The 23963-nt window shown below is 45.4% G+C and overlaps 1 protein-coding gene and 1 long non-coding RNA gene across 4 annotated transcripts in view; both read right to left on the reverse strand.

Annotated features, from left to right (window-relative positions):
* The window catches only part of LOC309363003, a 227142-nt gene that overhangs the window by 58679 nt on the left and 144500 nt on the right, over positions 1-23963 (reverse strand). The window contains exon 3 of one of the 3 annotated variants that reach the window (XR_014165134.1): positions 17730-17750. The exons of 1 other annotated variant lie outside the window; for it this stretch is intronic. This is a non-coding gene — a long non-coding RNA (uncharacterized lncRNA). Of the gene's footprint in view, positions 1-17729; positions 17751-20859; positions 20879-23963 lie in introns of those variants that run through there. One more of the 3 variants, XR_014165135.1, reaches the window with a different exon arrangement.
* Positions 2209-10098, reverse strand: ACKR5 (atypical chemokine receptor 5). The gene is made up of 2 exons (XM_081898880.1): positions 9850-10098; positions 2209-3667 (listed from the first exon to the last, which is right to left on the reverse strand). Exon 2 carries the CDS (start codon positions 3647-3649, stop codon positions 2567-2569), a length of 1083 nt encoding a protein of 360 aa, XP_081755006.1. The 5' UTR covers positions 3650-3667; positions 9850-10098; the 3' UTR covers positions 2209-2566.

Consider the following 23963-nt stretch of genomic DNA (forward strand, 5'->3'; position numbering starts at 1 on the left):
TTTGAAAATAATAAACAACAATGTTTTTGGAGACTAACGCTTTATTATTGCTCTTATTTTTGTGAACTCAAAACCATGCCCTCTCCCTTTTCCTCCAAAGATCCAGATGTCTTGAAATAAAAAACAAAACAAAGCAGAGCATTGTGATTGCTGTCTAACCTTTTGGTTAAGTTAATTGTAGGTACTGACCTGGTTATTTAAGTGTTTAATATCTATTTGCTGTAAAGTTTGTACATTTTGTAAAACTTTTCTTCCTCAAAGAAAAAAAAGTAGATGTCTAATATCGTTGTACATCGGATTCTTTTATACTCCATCATTTGGCACAAAAGTGTGGTTTTTATTTAGAATAATAAAATGAAAAACTCGAGAGTGTGGTGCATTGCTCATAGTTTGTGGTTGACACGCTATGGAAATATTTTCAGATCAAATGATAACAGAGGCTGCTCACCTGAGTCTTCTGCCTATGCCAAAGGATTTTGCTCTGGGTTACTGGTGCTCCTGACTTCTGTAAATACCTTGCACAACGAGAGGCTGTTTTGCATGCAGAAGGTTCCAAGTTCAGTCCTGAGCATCCCCAAGTAGGCCTGCAAGATAACTCTGTCCGCAACCCTGAAGAGCTGCTTCCAGTCAGTGTAGGCAGTACTGCGCTAGGTGGACAAATAGTCTGTCTCTGTATAGGGCAGCTTCCTTTTGTTTCTATATTCATACATACAGACTTGTAACTGTTATATTTTTGCCAGTATTGGGGAAAATGTTTGGGTCTTTCCACCCCCTGCAAAGGAACCAATATGTTGGGTCATTTCTGATCAAATTGGGTTGGAATTAATTTTTCCTGCCTTGGCCTGAAAAACCTTTGTCAGGGCTGTTCATTCCCTTTTAGATAACATTCGAATGCAAAAGTCAACTCAATGTGTTATAAACATCCTGCTTCCTTGTCTTCCTTCCCTAAACTTTATCCAAGTATTTTTTTTTAAATCCAGATGTTCACTTATGTCCTTCAGCCCTTGGATAAGAGTGCCATTTTTAAGTGATTTGTTATCTTCTAGCAGTTGTAGTAACCTCTTTCACCTTCTGTTCATAGTGTTCTGAGATTATACTTGGCCTGGATCTGTGCCCCCATCACAATTCTTGTAATAAAGGCCAAAATGGCATTACGTAGGAAATGCTGAGAACATTTTGCTCAGCGCTTCCTCACATGTCTGACCTTGACCTCTAGGAACATGTTCCTTCCTATAACCACTTAACTCTCACTTTAGAATGAGGGATCTCCAGATCACATACCCATTTACCCCATGTTTATGTGGCAGATTCCATTATAATATTGGCTAAAAATTAGGCAAAGCTAAGTCACCAGCAAACTAAAAAGCTCAATTTGATAGAGTCTATACCAGGGGTAGGGAACCTTTGGGCTTCCAGATGTTGGGCTCCCATCAGCTCCAGCCAACATCATCAATGGCCCGGGCTGATGGGAGCTATAGTTAGGAAATCTGGAGGGCCAAGGCCTGTTCACATTATTATTTGAACATTTTGGCAGCCAGGCACCCAAACCCCACCAATTCCCACCTCCGTATGTTGGCACCCACTTCATGGTTGTGTAATCCCTCATCACATGCAAGGATCCAGTTTTTTTCATGCCTTTGCAAATACGTTTTCTGAGCTAATGATACCATGCTAAAATCTGAGTTCCTGGTTTTGTGAACAGGCCCTCAGATCCTCAACTTCCATTTTTTAAAGATTAGGCACCCCTGGGCTGGAACCCTGTGAATAGGGTTAGCAGAAGCTTCTTGATTCAGTGACCGGAACTGCAATGCTCCTGGTTAACTCAGGAACTGAATCATCACCTTTTCTGACTCTACCAGAAAGGACAACGGAGTTTACCCCAAGCCAAAACTTCAAGGTGGGAGTGCATTCCCTTGGGAGATAAATCCCAGGCACCAGCATTCCCTCAGGAGAGGTCCGTAGCCCCAGCATTTCCTTCCCTTCTCCAACCTCAGGCTGGCATCCCTGGGTGTAAATGTCTCTGTGGTGACATAAATAAAAGGCTGCCTGTGCACAAACTGCTAGAAGGGAGTTGTTGGTATCCTGGTTCCTTAGCCACAAGATGCACATATGTTGGATGCACATGAAAGGACCTTGGCAGTCCCTGTCTCACCCTTGCAGGGGCAGAATTACAGTCTTTGTGCCATCTATTTAATGATCAAGACACCCTCATGTTTTCAGAATGTAATTTTCACTCAAAACTCTCCACAAATAAGAGGAAATTGACAGAAATCTCTATCTTCCAAATAATCATAAAATTACAGGGTAGCAGAAATCAGAACATTTATTTCCATAGTTATTTTTTTGAGGTGGGGGATTGGATGTGGGTTACTAGAAAACACAGGGCACAGCAGCATATAATCACCACATTTCACCCTGTATGGCCCTGCTTTCCCAAGGTTTCAAGAAGCACTGATGTGTATGCAGAGAGGTGCTTACTGAAGACTGCCCTTTGCTAGCGAGAGAATGTCTGAATACACAGGATCGTGTTGAGGAACCACTGCAATAAACGAAATCAAGCGCACTTTTAATTTGGCAAGGTGTTCTCTTTTGCTATGACAATGGAATGTTGGGTGTTAGAAGAGGAACCTTCGGCCCCCTTTCGATCCATTTGGTCTTTGGGGATGTACCTGACCACAGCAGAGATGAGCTTCCCTTTGAAGTTCTTGCTCAGGAAGTTGTACAGGATGGGGTTGACCACGCAATGGAGAAGGGTGAAGCAGTCTATGATATCGTAGAAGAAGTAGAGGAAGTCCAAAAAGTGGCAGTGGAGGAAGATGCTGGTACCTTCGAGCGTCAGCAAAAGCAAAACCAGGTGGAATGGCAGCCAGCTCACTAGGAAGACGGCAATGTAGGCGTAGATGACGCGGCAGTGCTTCCTGCTCTCAGGCTTGTTGCTGCGCTTGATGTGCCTGGCTGTCAGTATGTTGAAGACTGCCATGATGGAGAAGGGAATGAGGAACCCAATGAAGGCAGTGAGCAGGGTGAGAGTAAGGGCCCAGATGTCGTAGGTCTCCAGGGGGGCCATGAAGAAACATACTGGCTCAGTGCTGTCAATTAACTCCATGTGGGACACCTCTGGCAAAGGGACGATGGCAGCCAAGGCCCATATGCAGCAGCAAGCAATGCGTCGCACCAGGTGCTGGTGTCGGTGCCAGAAGTGGGAGGAGGTTGTCAAGGACACATAGCGGTCAACGCTCAGGCAGGTGAGAAAGAAGATGCTGCTGAACATGTTGGCAAAGTAAAAGTAGTGGGTGAAGTGGCAGAGGAAGCTCCCCCAGAGCCAGGTGTAGTCAAGCATGGCTTGCAGCATCCAGACCGGTAAGGAGAGGATCACTCCCAAGTCTGCAATGGCCATGTTGAAGATGTAGAGGTTGACCAGGTTCTTGTGGCTTCGGGTCTGCCAATTTACCCAGATCACCAGAAGGTTCTCCACCAGCCCCACCACAAAGATGATGAGGTAGAGGACAAAGAGGAACACCCGCTTCACGCTCTCATCCAGCCCCAATCTGCAGTAGCTGAAGGTGTAGTTGAGCAGGTGGGCAAGCTCTGTAAAGTTGTGGTACTCTCCGTATTCATTAAAAGGCAAGAGGTGGTCGGGCTCTCCCATTTTGGGTCAAAAAGTTAACTGTAAGAAGAAATGGTGGTGAGACTTCAGTACTAGTAGATCTGGGCTGATTTTTCCACTGAACCAAATTAAGGAGGAGTAATCAATACCGGAAAGTGTGATATGCATTGCTCATTAGCACAGTTGCAACCCTTTGCTATGAATCCACATCAATTCTAAGTGTGTGGGTGTGTGTGGGTGTGTGTGTGTGTGTGGGTGTGGGTGTGTGTGTATGTGTATGTGTATAGGCTCTGAATTATTAAAAGAATAGGTTGCTTTTTTTTCTACCCATGTGAGTCACTAGGACTCCTAACTGATTTGGGATTTTAAAGGTTTACTTATTTAGATAAGAAGAATGTCTAGTCCAATATTCCTTTTCCTATCATGTAAAGGGACGTGGGTGGCGCTGTGGGTTAAACCACAGAGCCTAGGACTTGCCGATCAGAAGGTTGGTGGTTCGAATCCCTGCAACGGGGTGAGCTCCCGTTGCTCGGTCCCTGCTCCTGCCAACCTAGCAGTTCGAAAGCACGTCAAAGTGTAAATAAATAAATAGGTACTACTCCGGCGGGAAGGTAAACGCCGTTTCCGTGTGCTGCTCTGGTTCGCCAGAAGTGGCTTAGTCATACTGGTCACATGACCCGGAAGCTGTACGCCGGCTCCCTTGGCCAATAAAGCGAGATGAGCGCCACAACCCCAGAGTCGGTCACGACTGGACCTAATGGTCAAGGGGTCCCTTTACCTTTACCTATCATGGGAAACCATATACCCATGGGAATCCGGCAAACTTGGCATGAATGCAATAGTTCTATCACACTCATGTACCCCATTCACTGCCTTTGATACCTGAAATGAGAGGCCTTCAGTGAGATGGGTAGATAATGACAGCCTTATCCTCCATGAATTTATCTCAACCACCTTGAGAAACCATCCAAGTTGATGGCCATTACCACAACTGGTGCTGGCCAATTCCATAGTTTTAGTGTGTGTGTGTGTGTGTGTGTGTGTGTGATATTTTAATGTAGTTCTATGTATTTTAATCAAAGGCAACTGTATTTTCATAATTGGTTTTATTCTTGTTATTTTGCCGTTGTTTTTTAGTTTCTTGTGACTCACCTTGGTATTTCTTCTTGAAATGAAAGGTGGTATATAAATTCTTTTATTAACTACGATGACTAAAACTCTGCACGGTGTGACGAAACTCTTTCCCCCTGTCCTGAATCTACAACCCTTCAGCTTCATTAGTTCTAATATGTGAGAGGGAGAAAAACGTCTCTTGATTCACTTTCTCTACACAATGCAGAATTTTATATGCCCCTAGCATGTCTTTCTTTAGCTGCCTTCCCCTGTAAGTTAAAGATGCCCAAACACTGTAAGCTTTGCTCACATGGGACTTGCTCCAGCCCTTTCATTATTTTGGTTGACCCCTTTCTGCAAATTACTGTATTTTTTGCTCTATAAGACTCACTATTTCCCTCCTAAAAAGTAAGGGGGAATGTGTGTGTGTCTTATGGAGCGAATGCAGGCTGCGCAGCTATCCCAGAAGCCAGAACAGCAAGAGGGATTGCTGCTTTCGCTGCGCAGCGATCCCTCTTGCTGTTCTGGCTTCTGAGATTCAGAATATTTTTTTCCTTGTTTTCCTCTTCCAAAAACTAGGTGCGTCTTAGGGTCTGGTGCGTCTTATAGAGCGAAAAATACGGTGTATTATACTACAACAGCAGCTTCCATTTAGGCAAGTGTGGTCGGTCAAAGTGCACCGGGCAGACGGCCCTCAGGCCTTCCATCCCAGAGTTATCCTTTCCCCAGTAGACCTGCGACTCAGTGGCAACTGAGAACACTGTGCAGCGACAGATGAGTGTGTGCCTGAGGAGCATCACTGTCACAAAGCAACACGGGGCTTTGGAGAGGAGTGCTGGCTGCTATTGAGAGAGGCAGAGGGAAAAGTGAGGCAATGGCAAGGAAGCCAGAAGAGGCAGAGGATTGGCAGGCTAATTGAGGAGGTTCAGCAAGAGAGCGTATGCCTTGCGTAAGGTACCAGGCTCAATTTCGGGCATCTCTAAGGAAAGGATCTGGGGAGAGAGTTTACAGCACTTAGCACATTTATATATAAGCAGTGAATTAGCTGTTAATTCATCTCTCTCTCTCCATCTCTCCTGACTACTTACCGCACATTGCTACAGTTAAGCTACAAACCACTCTAGAATTACGATTCATTTGATTTAATGCTCAAAGCTAAATCAAAAGGCTTACAGAGATTATAATGCTGCCTCTTCAACGGGGTATGTAGATAACTCAGTAAAGAGCAGCTGTTAGTGAATAGGTTTAGGTACTTACTCCCAAAGGCCTTGGCTAAGGTGAACTATAGTTCCCAATATAGCCCCCCTATTGCCCTTGCAACCTGACACCTCCTGCCCTAACTGTTCCCCTAAGAAAAATTTCACCGCACACCACTGGCCACTGGGTTGTGTGCACCTGGGTTCTACTCAAAGTAGACCCATTGGAATGAATGGAGGTAAGTTAGTCGTGCCCATTAAGGTCAATGGGTCCACTTGGAGTAGGCCTAACATTCACTACAGCTCATATTTCCCAACCATGGAATTCTGCAAAGTGCAGCTCGGGGATCTCTACCAAAAGATTCTCAGAATCATGGTTCTCAGAATCAATTAATTAGGATTCTCAGAATCAAGATCTCACGGAACAATAGCTGGGATAGCTCAGTCGGTAGATCTGAGTTCAGGTCGTGGGTTCAAGCCGCACATTGGGCAAACGTTTCCTGCATTGCAGGGGGTTGGACTAGAGGACGATGCTCGTGGTCTGTCCCTTCCAACTCTACAATTCTATGCTTCTAGGAACTCCTGAAATTAATAAGGAAAGCCACAACAGTTCAGCCATATGCACACAAAGGAACAGTGCTGTAAATATTCCCTCAGTATAGCTTTTTTAAAATCTCCCCTTGTCTCTTTAAATGCAGATAGACCTGAATACTGGAAAAAATGGTATTAGGAAACTGTGGATAATATAATCAATAATATCACAGAATTGCAGAGTTGGAAGGAACCCTAAAGATCATCTAGTCCAATACCCAACAGTGCAGGAATATGCAGCTGTCCTATACAGGGATTGAACCTGAAATCTTGGCATTATCAGCACAAAGCTCTAGTCTAACCAATATAATCCATAATCAAACAGTTGTCGTCCTACCCATCTCTTAAGAGACTTAAAGGTAAAGGGACCCCTGACCATTAGGTCCAGTCATGGCCGACTCTGGGGTTGCGGTGCTCATCTCGCTTTATTGGCTGAGGGAGCCGGCGTACAGCTTCCGGGTCATGTGGCCAGCATGACTAAGCCGCTTCTGGCGAACCAGAGCAGCGTACGGAAACGCCGTTTACCTTCCTGCCGCAGGGGTCCCTATTTATCTACTTGTACTTTGATGTGCTTTCGAACTGCTAGGTTGGCAGGAGCTGGGACCAAACAACGGGAGCTCACACCGTCGCGGGGATTCGAACCGCCGACCTTCCGATGAGCAAGTCCTAGGCTCTTAGGAATACATCATTGAGCTTGTATGTTAAAATGCCCCAGGTTTAAATAAGGGTGGCTGCTAGACCACATTCATGCACTGTTATGTATGCATCTGTTTCCTCACTAATGACATTTATATTTCACATTTCTGCACATGCACTTGGTGCACCTTCCAATATAAAACTATGACTTACTCCAGTTGGCTGTTGATTCTCCAAGGTTTAAAGGCAGTCCTGCAATCTGCAATCCTTTATCTAGAGATGACAGGGATTGAACCAAGGACCGGAGTGCTGAGCTACAGCTCACATGGGCAGCTCAGAAAACAGTCAACATTATTTTTAGCGCCCATTCTGAAAATATCTTCAGCAATCTTTCCCAGGCTTGCTTCGCATGAGAGCCTTTAATTGAAGATGGTGCCAGAAAATACAAGCCTGGGACCTTATACGTGCAACCTGCACTCTGTGCTGCTGAGCTGTGACCGTCAAGTTTTCCCACACTAATACTGATTTTGGAAGAGGCTGGTTCTCAGACAAGAGAGCACTGATTGGTTTGTTCCTAGCAACAGAAAAACCTTTTATTAAAGCGGTCCAGATGACAGCTTTTTATAAGATCAGATGTGTGGTCGGTGAAGGGTTGGCTTTTGAGTGCCAGACAACTCTTCCTTTATGCAGGAATAGGACCAATTCCACACCATAAACTTAAAGCAAATCCAACACACACTTAAAGCACTTGACTTCCATCAAGAAGACGGATATGATGGCCATCTTCAAATACCTCAAGGGTTGTCACATGGAAGAGGGGACAAGCTTGTTTTCTCCTGCTCTGGAGGGTAGGGCATGAGCCAATGGCTTCAAGTTGCAAGGAAGGAGATTCCAACTAAACATCAGGAAGAACTTTCTGACAGCAAGAGCAGTTCGACAGTGGAATGGTCTCTCTTGAGAGGTGGTGGATTCTCCTTCATGGAGGCTCATAAGCAGAGGTTGAATGGCCATCTGCCATGGATGCTTTAGCCGAGATTCCAGATGGCTCCTTGAGTTCCTTCCAACTCTACAATTCTATAATTCCATGATCAAAGAATCCTGAGAACTATGGTTTCCCCTCACAGGTGGTGCCGGATTTAAACAAGCTATAGCTTAGGGCCCCACTCTCTTGGCCCCCCCAAAAAAAATTTAAAGAAAAAACACACAACTGGATGTACATTTCCAAAATACTGTATAAGATAAAAAACAAATAAAACCTACATACAGCAACAGTGTTTTGTGCTGTGTAGGCTCCTATTTGTTATGTGCAAATGGCTTTAAATACCTATCAGGTCCTCGGTGGAAGAAGATTGGAAGAAATTTAAAGATTACTTACAGAAATATTGTAAAATTAATGAATGTTAGAAAGATGTTGGAATGAAGTTACATGGCTTTAGCAGAAATGCTATAAAGAATTAAGTACAATAGATTGTAAATGGATTAAAAGGAAAAATAAGGTTAGAATGTATTAAGATAAATTATAGGACAGAAAATTGAGGAAGATGGAAAGGATTTGCTGAAACAATTAATTGAAGTGGAATACAAAAAAGGGAGGTGTGAGGAAGTCGTTGAAACAAGTAAATGAAAGATAACAATATTGAAAGTATTGGGTGTGTTTTCTTAAATGTTTTTGTTTTGTTTTCGCTATTGTATTGTATTGTTTTGTTATGTTTAATTCTTTTTCTTTTCTTTTTGTAACTTTTTAAATTTTAATAAATATCATTTTAAAATAAATAAATAAATACCTATCAGGTCCATAAATTACCATATAGCATATATTTAACAACAAAAAACAGGGGCAATTTGTTGTTGACAAAGGACAGCTGGGCATATAAAGGGCCCCATTACCTTCAGGAGCTTAGGGACTCATCAAACCTAAATCTGGCCCTGCAGGTGACCGCAGTGCCTGGAGACAGACAGACAGGTCTGGACTGCTCTCTGCCACTAACTCTTCCTGCTCACTAAGTCCTGTTACCTCTTCAGCTTCTGACACCTCCTCCTCCTCCCAGTCTGTCACAGAGCTATAATTCCCAACATCCCTAACAAATTGCAGTTCCCAGGATTCCTTGGGGGAAGTCATGCACTTTACTTGTGCAATGGATGCGCTTTCAATGTATGGTGTGGAACTGCCACAATTCTGAAGTAGGTTCTGGATAGGTGAAAGGAGAATTCGGTACATCTCAAAGGCTCACTTTTATCAAATAAAAGGTATCATGCTGCAGACGGACAAATGTTATCAAGAGAGTTCGAAAGAGGCTTTACTTCCCTTTTCAAGCACACATTATTTTGACTCAGACACTTCTGGTCAAACAGATTTTGATGCAAAGTCCTGCCACACCTGCTTAACGGTGGGACACGCAGCGATGCCTCTCAAAATTCCTTCTTTCACTCTCCCCAAAGGGACAACAATCACTGCCTGCCTCCAGCCTTAGAAAAAGATTCATAACTTGGCAGCCACTGCTAACAAATAAATAAAATAACTCGCACTTTCTCCAGGCATTTGGAGGAAGGAAGGGAAAGTTGCTGCTTCTTTAAGCAGACGGAAATCTGGCATCTGTAACAGAGGTGTCTCTTGGAGAGTCTCTATACAAGCTTAGATGCTGGTGAAAAGTTTTGTTTCTGGAGAAGAGATGGGAAACCTGAAGTTTATTTCTATGCATTGCTTACCTTATTGGAAGCCAAAGACGATCCTTTGCTGCGCTGAGATGATGGACCTCTGGTCTGAAGTCTCTCAACTTGGTAGCTCAGACTGTCTATTGGTGCCGTCTTTCCAGGAATGTGTGTTTGCTGCTGGCTGCGCTGCCTTGCTGCTGCTTTTCCTCCCTCTACACAGGAAATGAGCATCATAGCCTGCTATCCTGAGAGCACAGGCTTTGGTGTAAAACGAGCTGTCAAACACGGTCCCATCCCTTGGACTTCCCTTTTCTTGAATGCAAGCAGATTTGGCTCAGATGGCCTGGCAGGCACCAAGGATAGATAACAGTCGATTCAGAGAGGCCCGTGACAACTTTCGAAGAACATCCGAGGATGCAGATTTTTCCTGAGGTGGATTTCCTTTCTCTGAACTGCTGTTTCAAAGCTTGCCTCCCTGGTCAAAACCACAGCCTGCAAAGACAGGGTGAGCTGGAGCATCCATAACAATGCAACCAGAGTGCACTGGGTGTTGCTATAGAGTCAACAAGAATGTCCCCTGTGATTCCAGCTGCAAGTCGTTTTCCTTCTCTTTGGCCTCTGTTTCCCTGTCTGCAAAATGGGAGGCCAATAATGATTCCTTGTGCACTTTATGCCAGGGGTGGGGAAGCTTTGGCCCTCCAGATGTTGCTGAACAACATCTCCCACCAACACCAGCCAGTATGCCAATTGTCAGGGCTGATAGGAATTGTAGTCCAACGACATCTGGAGGATCAAGCTGTCACAGACCGGCTGGATGGAAAGGAGTGGTGGGAGGCAGCAGTTGGGGAACCCCCAAGGGAACCTTCAAGGTAAGAAGGATCAGAGCCAGAGGACTGGTGGAGGGATGATGATGAGTGGTCAGAGAGGAGACAGCAGACTGGGAGGAGGAGGAGGTATCAGAAGCTGAAGAGGTAACAGGATTTAGTGAGCAGGAAGAGTCAGTGGCAGATAGCAGTCCAGACCCGTCTGCCTGTCTCCAGGCACTGCTGTCATCTGCAGGGCCAGATTTAGGTTTGATGAGGCCCTTAGCTACTGAAGGTAATGGGGCCTTTTATATGTCCAGCTGTCCTTTGTCAACAACAAATTGTCGCTGTTTTTTGATGTTGTTGAATATATGCTATATGGTAATTTATGGACCTAATAGATATCTAAAGCCATAATGGGATCAAAATAAATAAATTATGTATTACATGAAATCAATCAGAAGGCATAAGACTCATACCCTTCGTCTATGCTGCCTGGTCATCAGTCTACAAGCACTCTTTAATATTAGATAACAGGTACAACAGCTTGACCTACATTCAACTGAGCTGCACTGCAGTCGGCAGCTGCATGCTACATGTTGCCATGCAACCCGTCCATGCAGAATGTAGGTACCCTAGATATAGAAATGAGCAAACCAGTGATATTCTAGGAAGCAGACTAGCAGGCGGGGCCCATTACTTACATCATAGGAGCTTACACAACACAAAACACTGTTGCTGTATGTAGGTTTTATTTTACAGTGGTGCCTTGCAAGACGAAATTAATCCGTTCCGTGAGGCTCTTTGTATAGCGTTTTTTTCGTCTTGCGAAGCAAGCCCATTGACAGCTTGGCGGATTAACGCTATTAGCGGTTTAGCGGCTTTTAGCGGCTTATCAGCTTAGCGGATCAGCTGATAAGCAGCTTAGCTGCTTAGAAAAAGGGGGGGAGGGGAAAAAACCTGCAGGAACTCGCAAGACATTTTCGTCTTGCGAAGCAAGCCCATAGGGAAATTCGTTTTGCAAAGCGCCTCCAAAACGGAAAACCCTTTCGTCTAGCGGGTTTTCCGTCTTGCGAGGCGTTCGTCTTGCGGGGCACCACTGTATTTGTTTTTTGTCTTATATTTTGGAAATGTACATCCAGTTTTTTTCCCTTTAATTTTTTTGGGGCCCCCCAAGAGTGTGGGGCCCTAAGCTATAGATTGTTTAGCTTATTCGTAAAACCAGCACTGGCATCTGCAATGGATCCTCACATGGGCGGATTGACGTTGCCAGCCTTCATGTCACATTTGCAGGTATCTTTGTAACAGGAGTTGGTCAGGAGCGCTGCCTGAAGCCAGCTCCTTATGATACCTGACCTGATGCTCCTAAGTTTAAAATACTACTAGATCTTGTAGAGGGGTCATTGTGGCCCAAGGGTAGGGTACATACTTGGTATATTTAAGGTCCCAGATTCAAATCCTCTTTCATTCCAGATGGTAGATCTGGGAAAGACCTCGGGTGGGGGAGGGGAGAGGAACATCTGTATTTTGATTTATAATTGGAACTGCATTTCACCAGAAAAGCTTAGCTTTTCAAAAGTGTGATGAGGTAAGAAAGACTTGTTGATTGGAAGAGCAGCAACATGCAGAGATGCAATGGTCCATCTCATTTGAGCTTGATTAATTCAGAAGACTCTTTGCTCCGGGTTGTTCCTGTCACACCTGGTCTGGAGGTGTGGCAGAATTAACTGTCCCACAGTGGAAGCTGATTGGAAGGAGCTAAGGCTCATCAGCCTCCACAGTGGGCAGGAACCATTGATTATGTACTTCACAGTTGTCTCTTGGCTTGCAGAGTCTGGTAATCACTCACGTTGGTCTCCTGGAGAAAAGGTGTAGTGGAATAAGAGGGAAACCTTGCTGGATCAGGCCAAGGATCCATCTAGTCCAGCATTCTGGCCAACCAGATGTCTCTGCAAAACCCACAAGCAGCATATAAAGCAGGCATGTCCAAAGTCCACTTTGGGGGCCTAATCCGGCCCTTGTGGGAGTTTATTTCCAGAGGTAAAATCCTAAAAAAAAAACCCTCAACAAGTTCAATCCTAAAAAAAGCTCAACAACTTAGGGCTAAAATCATAAAATAAGCTCAACAATTTCAATCCTTTTTCTTTTTTTTTAGAGACACATACAATAAAAACCATAATAACAATAATAACACAATTTGACAATTCAGATTTGAATACACTGATATACCTACGACTACACCTTTTTAAACAATATTTTCCCACCTCTCTCTCCTCCCCCTACTTCCCACCACTATCCGCCTTATCGCTTAAATATTCATTCCAGATTTCTTCATATTTTACCATTCTTATTTTGCATCGACATGCAATTCGTTCATATGTAGCTAGTCTGTCCATATTAGCAATCCATGTGCTCAATGGAATCTTTTTGCGGCTCTTCCAAATCATCAAAACAAGTTTTTTTTGCTTCTAATATAGCATGGTACATCCATTATTCTTGACCCCCTGAAATCTCCCACGTTTCCGGAATATAATTTAGAATTAAATTGAGTTCCCCTAAATAACATTTTCTTTTTATTACCTTTGCTTCAATCCTAAAAAACGTTTGGCCCTTTGGTCGGCCCTCATGGCCCTTCACGTCATCAAATCTAGCACTCTTTGAAAAAAGTTTGGAGACCACTGGAAAATGGCCTTTTTCTGGCGATTGCTCTCCAGCAACTGGTATTCTGGAGTCTCAGAACACTGGAGAATCCATACAGTCATATAATCCATATAGTCTGTATATCAGGGATGGGGAATCTGAGAACCAGGGGACAACGCCAGCTCCCCCAGTCCTTTCCATTTGGACCTTGAAACTCTCCCCAGGCTACAGACCTCTGCAAATTTTCCTCACTCCCTTGCAAGTGCCATGTTATAGGGGTAAACTGAGGAAACCCGGGAGAGTTGGCGGTATGATGTTGTGTAGTATGTCCTAGAAAGCAAATGTTAAGTTATTAGGTGGGGACAGACTCAGAGCTAAGCCCAGGGCCGCTAGGATTGTGACACAACTAATCAGCAAAAAGTGATGGCTCTGCACTTTCTGGCAGGGAAGGGGAGGTGAGGAGGGGACTTTGGCTTGGCTCCAGCAAGGGGCCAAAAGGCCTTTATGTTAGAAACAATTGCTGGAAATCTCCATTTCAGGCGAGGTCAACAATCAGATCGGAAGGAAGGCTCGGCTGGAACAGGGAAGTGCACTTGCACAGATAAGTCAGGCCTTTTAAACAATAAACCAAGCCTGGAAAACAGGTATCCTGGGTTTGCGACAGAACAACTGCCCCAGGAGCTGGCACCGACTTATTTAACCTATACCTTTGACTGTGTCCCCTCTCCCCAACCCCTCACAGTAATTGTCCACAATTGGGACTGGTTTGGAGAACACTTGAACTGCTATGTTGGGCCTCGTACGGTTCCTGCAGGCTGAGGAATCACTTTATTTCTCATGACTTGGTTCCGTGCAGCTGAGGTTAGATCTACACAGGGAATGGGGCAGAATTCTGCAAGGGCAAAAGTGGACTGCGTCATTTTAGACAGCTTTGTAGCTCCTCGCTTGAGGCTCTTCTGGATCCAGAGATCAGTTTCCTCTCTGTTTGGAGTAGAGATAAAATGAGAAGCCTTTTCCGTTACAAAAAAGCTGCTTGAGAAGGGTCCTTTCTCCAAGGCCCTGACAGACGGCAGGTTATATAAACTGCCTTCAGGAAGAGAGAAAGGAAAGGGCGATAAGAGAGGCTGAGGAAGGCGACTTCATTTCCAAGCCTTATCATTCACCCCACTCCCATCCAAACTGAACCTTGTCAGCACTTTGGTTCCATGTGAAATCTTGCAAAGGAATAAGGTCTCTGGCATCCTCTTCGAAGTGCATTTTCACACGTGCCACCTGGTGGGGCAGCCCCCTCCCCAAATGGCCACTGAGAGGGGCAGATGGTGGTGGCAAAGGCAAACTGGCCGAACCCCTAGGCTGGCATGAGTATTACGCTGCCAATGGGGCAGTCAGCTGGGGACATCCATGGTCACAGATCCTCTTCTGAAAAAAACAATACATTTACACAACAAAATAGTGCCTATTCCTGATGTTTAGCATCAGGGCAGCAGAAGCAAAAATCCATATTACAGTGGTACCTCGGGTTACATACGCTTCAGGTTACATACGCTTCAGGTTACAGACTCTGCTAACCCAGAAATAGTGCTTCAGGTTAAGAACTTTGCTTCAGGATGAGAACAGAAATTGTGCTCCGGCGGTGCAGCGGCAGCAGGAGGCCCCATTAGCTAAAGTGGCGCTTCAGGTTAAGAACAGTTTCAGGTTAAGTACGGACCTCCGGAACAAATTAAGTACTTAACTCGAATGAGCAACTACACATGCTCAGAGTTTTCCTTTTCCTCGAAAGCTGTTTTGTATCTTTCATAACACTATTAGTCCTCCAGCGTATCAGGAATGCTGAAGCTGCTGTAAAGCATGGAATGGCAATATGTATATTATTCTTATTTATTAATTAACTTTGTTAGTCACTCACAACCAAACGAACAACCAAACAAAAAACTCCACATGGATACATGAAAACCAAGGGGGTGGGGAGAAATACATTAAAAACATTCCACCCACTTCTGAAAGTCCACAGATAACCCAAAGGCCTGGTTACAGAATAAAGTTTTTGCCTGGCACCTTAAGATATCTAATGAAGGCACCAGGCGAGCCTTCCTGGGGAGAACATTCCGCATATGGGGGGCCACCACAGAAAGGGCCTGTTCTAGGGGTTCCAACCTCTGGACCTCTCATGGAGGAGGGGCTCAGATGATGACTGTAGGTTCACCATCAGTTAAGATGTGCCCTAGCTTTTCCATTCAGTCAGCCATTATATTATTGGTCTGATCAGGAAAAATGTATTTTTTCAGATAATTACCATCTGGTACGGAAAGCCAGTACAGTGGTACCTCTGGTTACGTACTTAATTCGTTCCGGAGGTCCGTTCTTAACCTGAAACTATTCATAACCTGAAGTACCACTTTAGCTAATGGGGCCTCCCGCTGCTGCTGTGTCAGAGCCGCACAATTTCTGTTCTCATACTGAAGCAAAGTTCTTAACCCGAGGTACTATTTCTGGGTTAGCGGAATCTGTAACCTGAAGCGTATGTAACCCGAAGCACCACTGTAGTTGTTACTAGTTTGTCCATACTCTGATCAGATTCTGTCTGGCTCCATCCATACATTCAGCTGCCATATTCTGCCTTGCTCTGCTACAGTCCATTTGCCTCTTTGTGCCCATCCCCACATCTGCTAGTCTCCTCCAGGCTCCACCCTTCATCTGCCTTGGCTCTGCCCCGTGTCCCAATCTAGAGGACCATCATCATCATCATCATCATCATCATCATTTTAAAAATGGAGGTTGATGGCATTGCCTGGTCCCTTGGAGCTCAGGCAGTAAGGAAGAGCAGAACCTAGAAGCTACAGGATGGCGAATGGTAGATTGGGAGAAGATTCTGGCTAAGACTGATGTCTCAGTGGCAGGGATGGACAAATGTCTCTGTTTTGTTTTCTTTCAGTTTCTCATTTTCCCAGTCTTCAGTTCTCCACATTGCTGCATTAGTTTGCATTTTTTAAGTCCTCGTGAATATTCACTAGCATTTTATTTCAGATTTCTCCTAATGGGCACAGTTTTACATGCAATTTTGTCTAATACACACCTTTTTTGGGCAAACAATTTCCCCTAAGATAAAGTATTTCATAAGCTATCTTCACAAATACGTACCCATTTTTATGTGTAATTCCCCTAATTTACACATACTTGTAAACATTATTTCGTCAGAGAACTGAATCACAAAATTCAGAGAAATGCAAATTTTGGAGAATAGCTGTGTTTGCATGTTGTTTTGGAAAGTGGAAATTATGTAGATTCACACTGAAACCCCAAGCAAAGCCAATTTCTCTCCTCTCTCCTCAGAGCCAGTGTGGTGTAGTGGTTAAGAGCGGTAGTCTCGTAATCTGGGGAACCGGGTTCGCGTCTCCGCTCCTCCACATGCAGTTGCTGGGTAACCTTGGGCTAGTCACACTTTTCTGAAGTCTCTCAGTTTCACTCACCTCACAGAGTGCTTGTTGTGGGGGAGGAAGGGAAAGGAGAATGTTAGCCGCTTTGAGACTCCTTAAAGGGAGTGAAAGGCGGGATATCAAATCCAAACTCTTCTTCTTCTTCCTCTCCTGACTCAGCAGTGAATCTTGATCAGGGTGAGGGACATGCCAACCCCTAGATGTTGGGCTATGACTCCCATCATCCAAGACCATTGGCCATGCCGGTGGAGCTGATGGGAGCTGGAGTCCAATGACAGCTGGTGGGTCACAGATGTTAATAGCCACCCCTGATATTAATTTTCCCAGGGGGACACAAAGAGCAAAAGCTCTTGGAGCAAAGTAGAGGAAGCCCACCATGTTTGCTTCTGCCTCCTCATCCTGAGATTTGAGTCTTTCTCCTGGGAAACCCTAAGAAGAAGGCAGGCTGAAACTGTTTGGCATTTCATTGGGGTGGAGTGAAAATGCCACTAAATCAATCAACCCATTTCTAAGACCTTTTGTAGATTTTCTTTTCTTCTTTTAATTTGGTGGGGAGCCAGTGGCCACCTTATCTTTAAAAACCCCAAAATGTCTTAAAATATTACCCCGTCTCAAGTTTCCGAGTATCCCGCACATGATGGATGCGTGGTCTCAAGAAAACTTTCAGCCCAGTTGTAGCTTAAACCCTAAAACTTCAAGTCAAACTCTCTTTAAACCTGCCAACCCTGTACAATCCCAGTCCCAGTTTTGTGAAGATAGCACAAATTGTTGTTACATCTGTCATAAAGGTAAAGGGACCCCTGACCATTAGGTCCAGTCGTGACTGACTCTGGGGTTGCGGCACTCATCTTGCTTTATTGGCCGAGGGAGCCGGCGTACAGCTTCCGGGTCATGTGGCCAGCATGACTAAGCCACTTCTGGAGAACCAGAGCAGTGCACGGAAACGCCATTTACCTTCCTGCCAGAGTGGTACCTATTTATCTACTTGCACTTTGACGTGCTTTCGAACTGCTAGGTTGGCAGGAGCTGAGACAGAGCACTGGGAGCTCACCCCATCACGGGGATTTGAACCACCGACCTTCTGATTGGCAAGCTCTAGGCTTTGTGGTTTAACCCACAGCGCCACCCACATCCCATACATCTGTCATAAGGGTGTGCAAATATGACAAGTTTCGGGTTTCTATATTTTCAGTCTTTAAGTTTAGTTCCCCTCATTTTCAGATGAGCCTGTGTGGGTTTTTCTTTAAAAAAGTCCACGTGAAAATTCTCCAGCATTTTAGAACTTCTTCCAATGCACATACATTTGCATGCAATTCTGCATAATAGAATGTATGTCGCTAATATATGTACATACTTTACTCCAGCATATGCATTGTTGTACAGAATGCGTGGCTGGGGAACCGCGTTGCAAAATCTGGAGAAATAAAAAATTCAAAGGATATCTGTTGTTTCGCATATTGTTTCAGAAAGAGCGGTTTCCTTAACTTTGCCTTTAAATGTGAATTGAATCAAATTGCACCCCCTGTCCCTAGTCCCTCAGTCACAGTTTCCCCTGCTTGGGCAAAGCAAACTCGTCTAAACTGAAATACTCTGGACCCAAAGAGGCAATTGTGTGTTGCGGCTTCTCAGTCTGCATTTGATCCTGCTCCGCCCCCCTCCAGGCAGCCCTGCTTCGGAAGGGAAAGAGCCAGCTCCCGGTCATCACATCAGGTTTTATGATTCCTGTCGGTAGTCGCTGATGCCCCTAAGGTGCTTTCGTCTCCTGCTGTTCTGTTTCCTCTGCACTTCTGTGGGCTTCCTGCCCCTTCCGCCAGTCCATGCGGCCTCTGCCCGCCGTGCCCCGATGATCTTCCTCCCATTGTCTTTGTGGCATGCCAAGATTCCCGCACTTCAGCCAGGGGTTCCTGGAAGAAGGCCAGATGGGCGAACTTCCCAGCGACAGCAGCAGGATGCGGCATCCCAAAGCCACATTATGTGACACAGGAGGGCAGAACGCGCAGCACAGATAATGAATGGCACCAGTTCCCAACATTTGCTGCACCAGCATTCGGATACGGAGAAGGGTTGTGTATTCGCTCCTACACTGTGGTAATAAGAAAAGGCAGAAAACCTGCTGAAGTATAAGATGCCTGTTGCATGCATGTTTATGAAGATGTAAGTCTTGGTATGTACCTTCCCAGTAAGTGCAATTTGGATTGCAGCTTAAGTATAAGTGTATAAGACGCCTCCTCTTTTTGGGGACTCCAAATTGAGAAAATGGAGGGAGATTGACCAGAGTTGTTGAGCTTTTTTGGGTGGGGATTGCCCACAGGCGCTGAGCTTTTTTTGAGGGGGTGCTAAGTGTGTCCCCCCCAGTTTGCTTTTTGCAAAAAAACGCTTACCTGCAGGATTGCCACAGCCAATCACACACACATCGGCGAAGCCACCAATCATATGCATGCTCCTCACAAGCAAACACCAATCACACGCCCAATCGCCGCAGCAGCCAATAGCCAGCGGACCTTGCCGCACACACCAATCACCTGCAAAAACAACGCTGACAATCTTCTGCTCGTGGCAGCCACCAATCGCCCATCCCACCTCTCCACTATCTGTGTATAAGACAACCCCATTTTTTTTGCATAATTTTTAAATAAAATAATACCGTCTTATATACAGAAAAATATGGTACATGCCAGTTTTGTATTGGCTACATGCACATAATCCTGGAAAGGCTTCTTCTGATGCTCTGCCAAGCTAGGTGTGCTTAAACTTAACTAAGGCTGCTTTGCTCAGCAGAGTATTGGGCAGGCTGTCAGGATCCCTAATGAGCATAGCTGTCAACTTTTCCCTTTTCCTATGAGGAATCCTGGGATGCGGGTGGCGCTGTGGGTTAAACCACAGAGCCTAGGACTTGCCGATCAGAAGGTCGGCGGTTTGAATCCCCGCAACAGGGTGAGCTCCCATTTCTCGGTCCCTGCTCCTGCCAACCTAGCAGTTCGAAAGCACGTCAAAGTGCAAGTAGATAAATAGGTACCACTCCGGCAGGAAGGTAAACGGCGTTTCCGTGCGCTGCTCTGGTTTGCCAGAAGCGGCTTAGTCCTGCGGGCCACATGACCCGGAAGCTGTACGCCGGCTCCCTCGGCCAATAAAGCGAGATGAGCGCTGCAACCCCAGAGTCGGCCACAACTAGACCTAATGGTCAGGGGTCCCTTTACCTTTACCTTTATGAGGAATCCTATTCCCCTTAAAAAAGGGGAAACATTGACAGCTATGCTAATGAGGCTGTGGTCACCCCCAAACTGTCAGTATTTTGTGAGTTGGATCTGAGTGCGCACCAAAAAATTAGGTTTATGCCATTGATTCCATTGCTCTGTTGCCCTTGTGGAACAAATCCACTTAAAAACAAACAAACTGACTTTTGTGGTTAGGAAAGCGATGGGGAAATTCACATGGGATGAGTGAGTGATTAATGGGAAGATGCACAACCACACCACAAGCAAATCAGGATGAATTCCGGATGAATGCTGATTGCCATATGACCTCTCAACAAACAAATCAGAACAAATGCTTGATAAAGACATAATCTAACCTCGCTTTGAAGCAAGTTCTATCATGCACTTCCCTGTGCAATTTTCTATTGCTTTCTTTATCACAACAAAATTGTTTTTTTTTGGGGGGGGGGAGTGGGTTTGTTATGTAAGACCTCCCAATACACTATAGTTGCAAGATCTGAATTTGACCGTATGTGATGAATCCCACCCATGAAACTGTGATAGTCTGGAAACACCATCTAAGTGTAAAAAGCACTTAGCTTTGGCTGGGCTGCGGAAACCCTACACATACTCAGCGCCTTGGAAGTTTGCCTCCCGGAAATCCATGCAGTACTGAATTGCACTGTAAAAAATCAAAACACCTGGTGGATAAAGGTAAAAGGGTAAAGGGGACCCCTGACCATTAGGTCCAGTTGTGACCGACTCTGGGGTTGCGGCACTCATCTCGCTTTATTGGCCGAGGGAGCCAGCGTACAGCTTCCGGGTCATGTGGCCAGCATGACTAAGCCGCTTCTGGCAAACCAGAGCAGCGCATGGAAACGCCGTTTACCTTCCCGCTGAAGCGGTACGTATTTATCTACTTGCACTTGACAGGCTTTTGAACTGCTAGGTTGGCAGGAGCAGGGACCGAGCAATGGGAGCTCACCCCATTGCGGGGATTCGAACCGCCGACCTTCTGATCAGCAAGTCCTAGGCTCTGTGGTTTAACCCACAGCGAATTACAAGCAAATTAAAACAATAACAGCATCCCCTCTTGTAAACAGTCCTCCAAGAGGCAGGAGCTTCAAAGGGCAAATCACTTTTGCCTTCTGCTTGTAAATGAGAACATTTGGACACACCTGACCTGATCACTTTCCAAGCGTTCAAAATAGGAGAAGCAATTATGCAAGGAAAAGGGGCATCATGCAACAGGCGCCAGGACCCTAACCATTGGTGGCTGCTGCTCATTTGGGCTGGTAGGGCAGAAGGCAAGGAAGCCAACAGGAGTGGACCCCAGAACCAACGACAAGCAGAGCAGACTAATTCTACCTTTGTCCCCATGAGTTATACAAGAGACACTTTGATACTATGGAGGAGGAAGTGGACAGATTGTGCCACCTGCTGGATTGGTTGCAGGGAAGAAATGGAGGAAGTGAGAGATTTTACTTTCTTGGGCTCCATGATCACTGCAGATGGTGACAGCAGCCACGAAATTAAAAGACACCTGCTTCTTGGGAGAAAAGCAATGACAGGCCTAGACAGCATCTTGAGAAGTAGAGACATCACCTTGCCAACAAAGGTTCGTATAGTTAAAGCTATGGTTTTCCCAGTAGTAATGTATGGAAGTGAGAGCTGGACCGTAAAGAAGGCTGATCGCAGAAGAATTGATGCTTTTGAATTATGGTGCTGGAGGAGACTCTTGAGAGTCCCATGGACTGCAAGAAGATCAAACCTCTCCATTCTGAAGGAAATCAGCCCTGAGTGCTCACTGGAAGGACAGATTGTGAAGCTGATGTTGGGAAAGATGGAGGGCACAAGGAGAAGGGGGTGACAGAGGACAAGATGGTTGGATAGTGTTTTCGAGGTTACCAGCATGAGTTTGACCAAACTGCGGGAGGCAGTGGAAGACAGGAGTGCCTGGCGTTCTCTGGTCCATGGGGTCACGAAGAGTTGGACACGACTAAACGACTAAACAACAGCAACAAACAAAGTGGCTGGATGGAGATAGCTGGAAGTTGCTATGGCAGTGCCCCATTCACGCTAACGGACAAGCCTCCCTGCACTCCTTAGAACACCTGTAGAAAGCTGCTGCGATTCCCAGCAGTCCATGCAGAGCGGTTTTACAGATGCTCTCTGCAATGAACATGCATAGACTGGGATGCAGCCAACTAATTCACACACAGAGCACATCTCGAATGCCTAATTTTTTTTGAACCTCCAGTTCAGGCATCCCCAAACTCGGCCCTCCAGATGTTTTCCCTAGCTAACAGGACCAGTGGTCATGGATGATGATGATACTACTACTACTACTACTACTACTACTACTAATTATTATTATTATTCATACCCCGCCCTTCTGACTGGGCTTCCCCAGCCACTCTGGGCAGCTTCCAAAAAAATATCAAAATACCGTAATACATCAAACATTAAAAGCTTCCCTAAACAATTCCCTAAATGATGGGAATTATAGTTGCCAAACATCTGGAGGGCCGAGTTTGGGAATGCCCACTCCAGTTGTTGCTGCAAACCTCAAAATGGTCAAGAAGAATCTGCATTGAAATGTGACTATTCACACACACACACACACACACACACACACACACACACACACCAGAACAATAATGACATTAAACAGATAAACTCTTTTCAGTGTTCAGGCTTTGAGTGCCATTGCTTATGTAGCCAAAACAGCACCCCCCCCACACACACACATAAGAGGGAGGTATTGGCAGGCCCAGGGGAACAACAAAGTTTCCAGAAGTACAAACAATATTTGGAGGGGGGGGAGATCAGGGAAGGGACCCCTCTAAATGACCCAGTGAAGACATTCCATGCTCAGGGAGTGTGGAATGCTGACTGCTGAGGTGGGTGAGAACAGAAAACCAGGATGATAGGTGGAACAGGGCACAAAGTACATTTTGCTGCAGGGGGCACTTCTGTTAGATAGAGTAAGTGCACTGCCTTTGCAACTACATTTGCCCCAATGCAGCTAAGGCAGGCTTCCTCAGCATCGGCCCTCCAGATGTTTTTGGCCTTCTTCTTCTTTGGCGGTCACTCTTAGCTGAGTAAGATTGTCTTCCATAGACATGGTTTTAACATTGAGTCCGTAAGTGACTGTGGAGGCCAATTCTGGACCCACACGTCCTTCCACAGTGGGGACATTGGTTTCCGGGCAGAAGTTAATCACGGTGTGGATTTGCCACGCGTGCCTTCCTCCTAGCACGTTTCCCCCTTGCATCCTGAGTTCGAGTGTCTTCAAACCCATGACACCTTGGGTAAAGGCTGTTCTCCAACTGGAGCGCTTGCAGGCCAGTGTTTCCCAGTTGTCAGTGTTTATACCATATTTTTTTAGATTTGCCTTGAGACAGTCTTTAAACCTCTTTTGTTGACCACCAGCATTACGCTTTCCATTTTTAAGTTCGGAATAGAGTGGTTGCTTTGGAAGATGATCATCAGGCATCCGCACAACATGACCAGTCCAACAAAGTTGACGTTGAATAATCATTACTTCAACACTGGTGAGCTTTGCTTCTTCCAGTACACTGATATCAGTTTGCCTGTCTTCCCAAGTGATGTGTAAAATTTTTCGGAGACACCGTTGATGGGATCTTTCGAGGAGTTGGAGATGGCGTTTATAAGTGGTCCATGTTTCACAAGCATATAGTAAGGTTGGTAGTACAATAGCTTTGTAAACAAGCATTTTGGTTTTGGGCCTACAACTCCCACGATCCCTAGCTAGCAGGACCAGTGGCCAGGGATGCTGGGAACTGTAGTCTCAAAACATCTGGAGGGCCGAGATTGAGGAAGCCTCAGCTAAGGGCTACAACAGGCATGAAAGCTGGGCTCTGGGTGAAGAACTGCATGTACATATTAGGTCCTCCACATGCAGATCTGCTTCCCAGTCCAGCAGCTTATGTTGATTGTTGCATTTAGCCATTTTGGGAAAGCTTCCCTGCTACGCAGTTTGAGAAGGGGAGCAAGACGCTTATCCCTCACCGACACAACTCTGCCAAACAGCAGATTGGTGAGATTTCTTTTCCATATTAAAAAAAATCAGC

The sequence above is a fragment of the Podarcis melisellensis genome, assembly GCF_964234715.1.
Source record: "Podarcis melisellensis genome assembly, chromosome: 2".
Lineage (NCBI taxonomy): Eukaryota > Metazoa > Chordata > Lepidosauria > Squamata > Lacertidae > Podarcis > Podarcis melisellensis.

Coding starts and splice junctions, on each gene's coding strand:
- ACKR5 (XM_081898880.1), bottom strand. CDS start 3,649: ATGGGAGAGCCCGACCACCTCTTGCCTTTTAATGAATACGGAGAGTAC.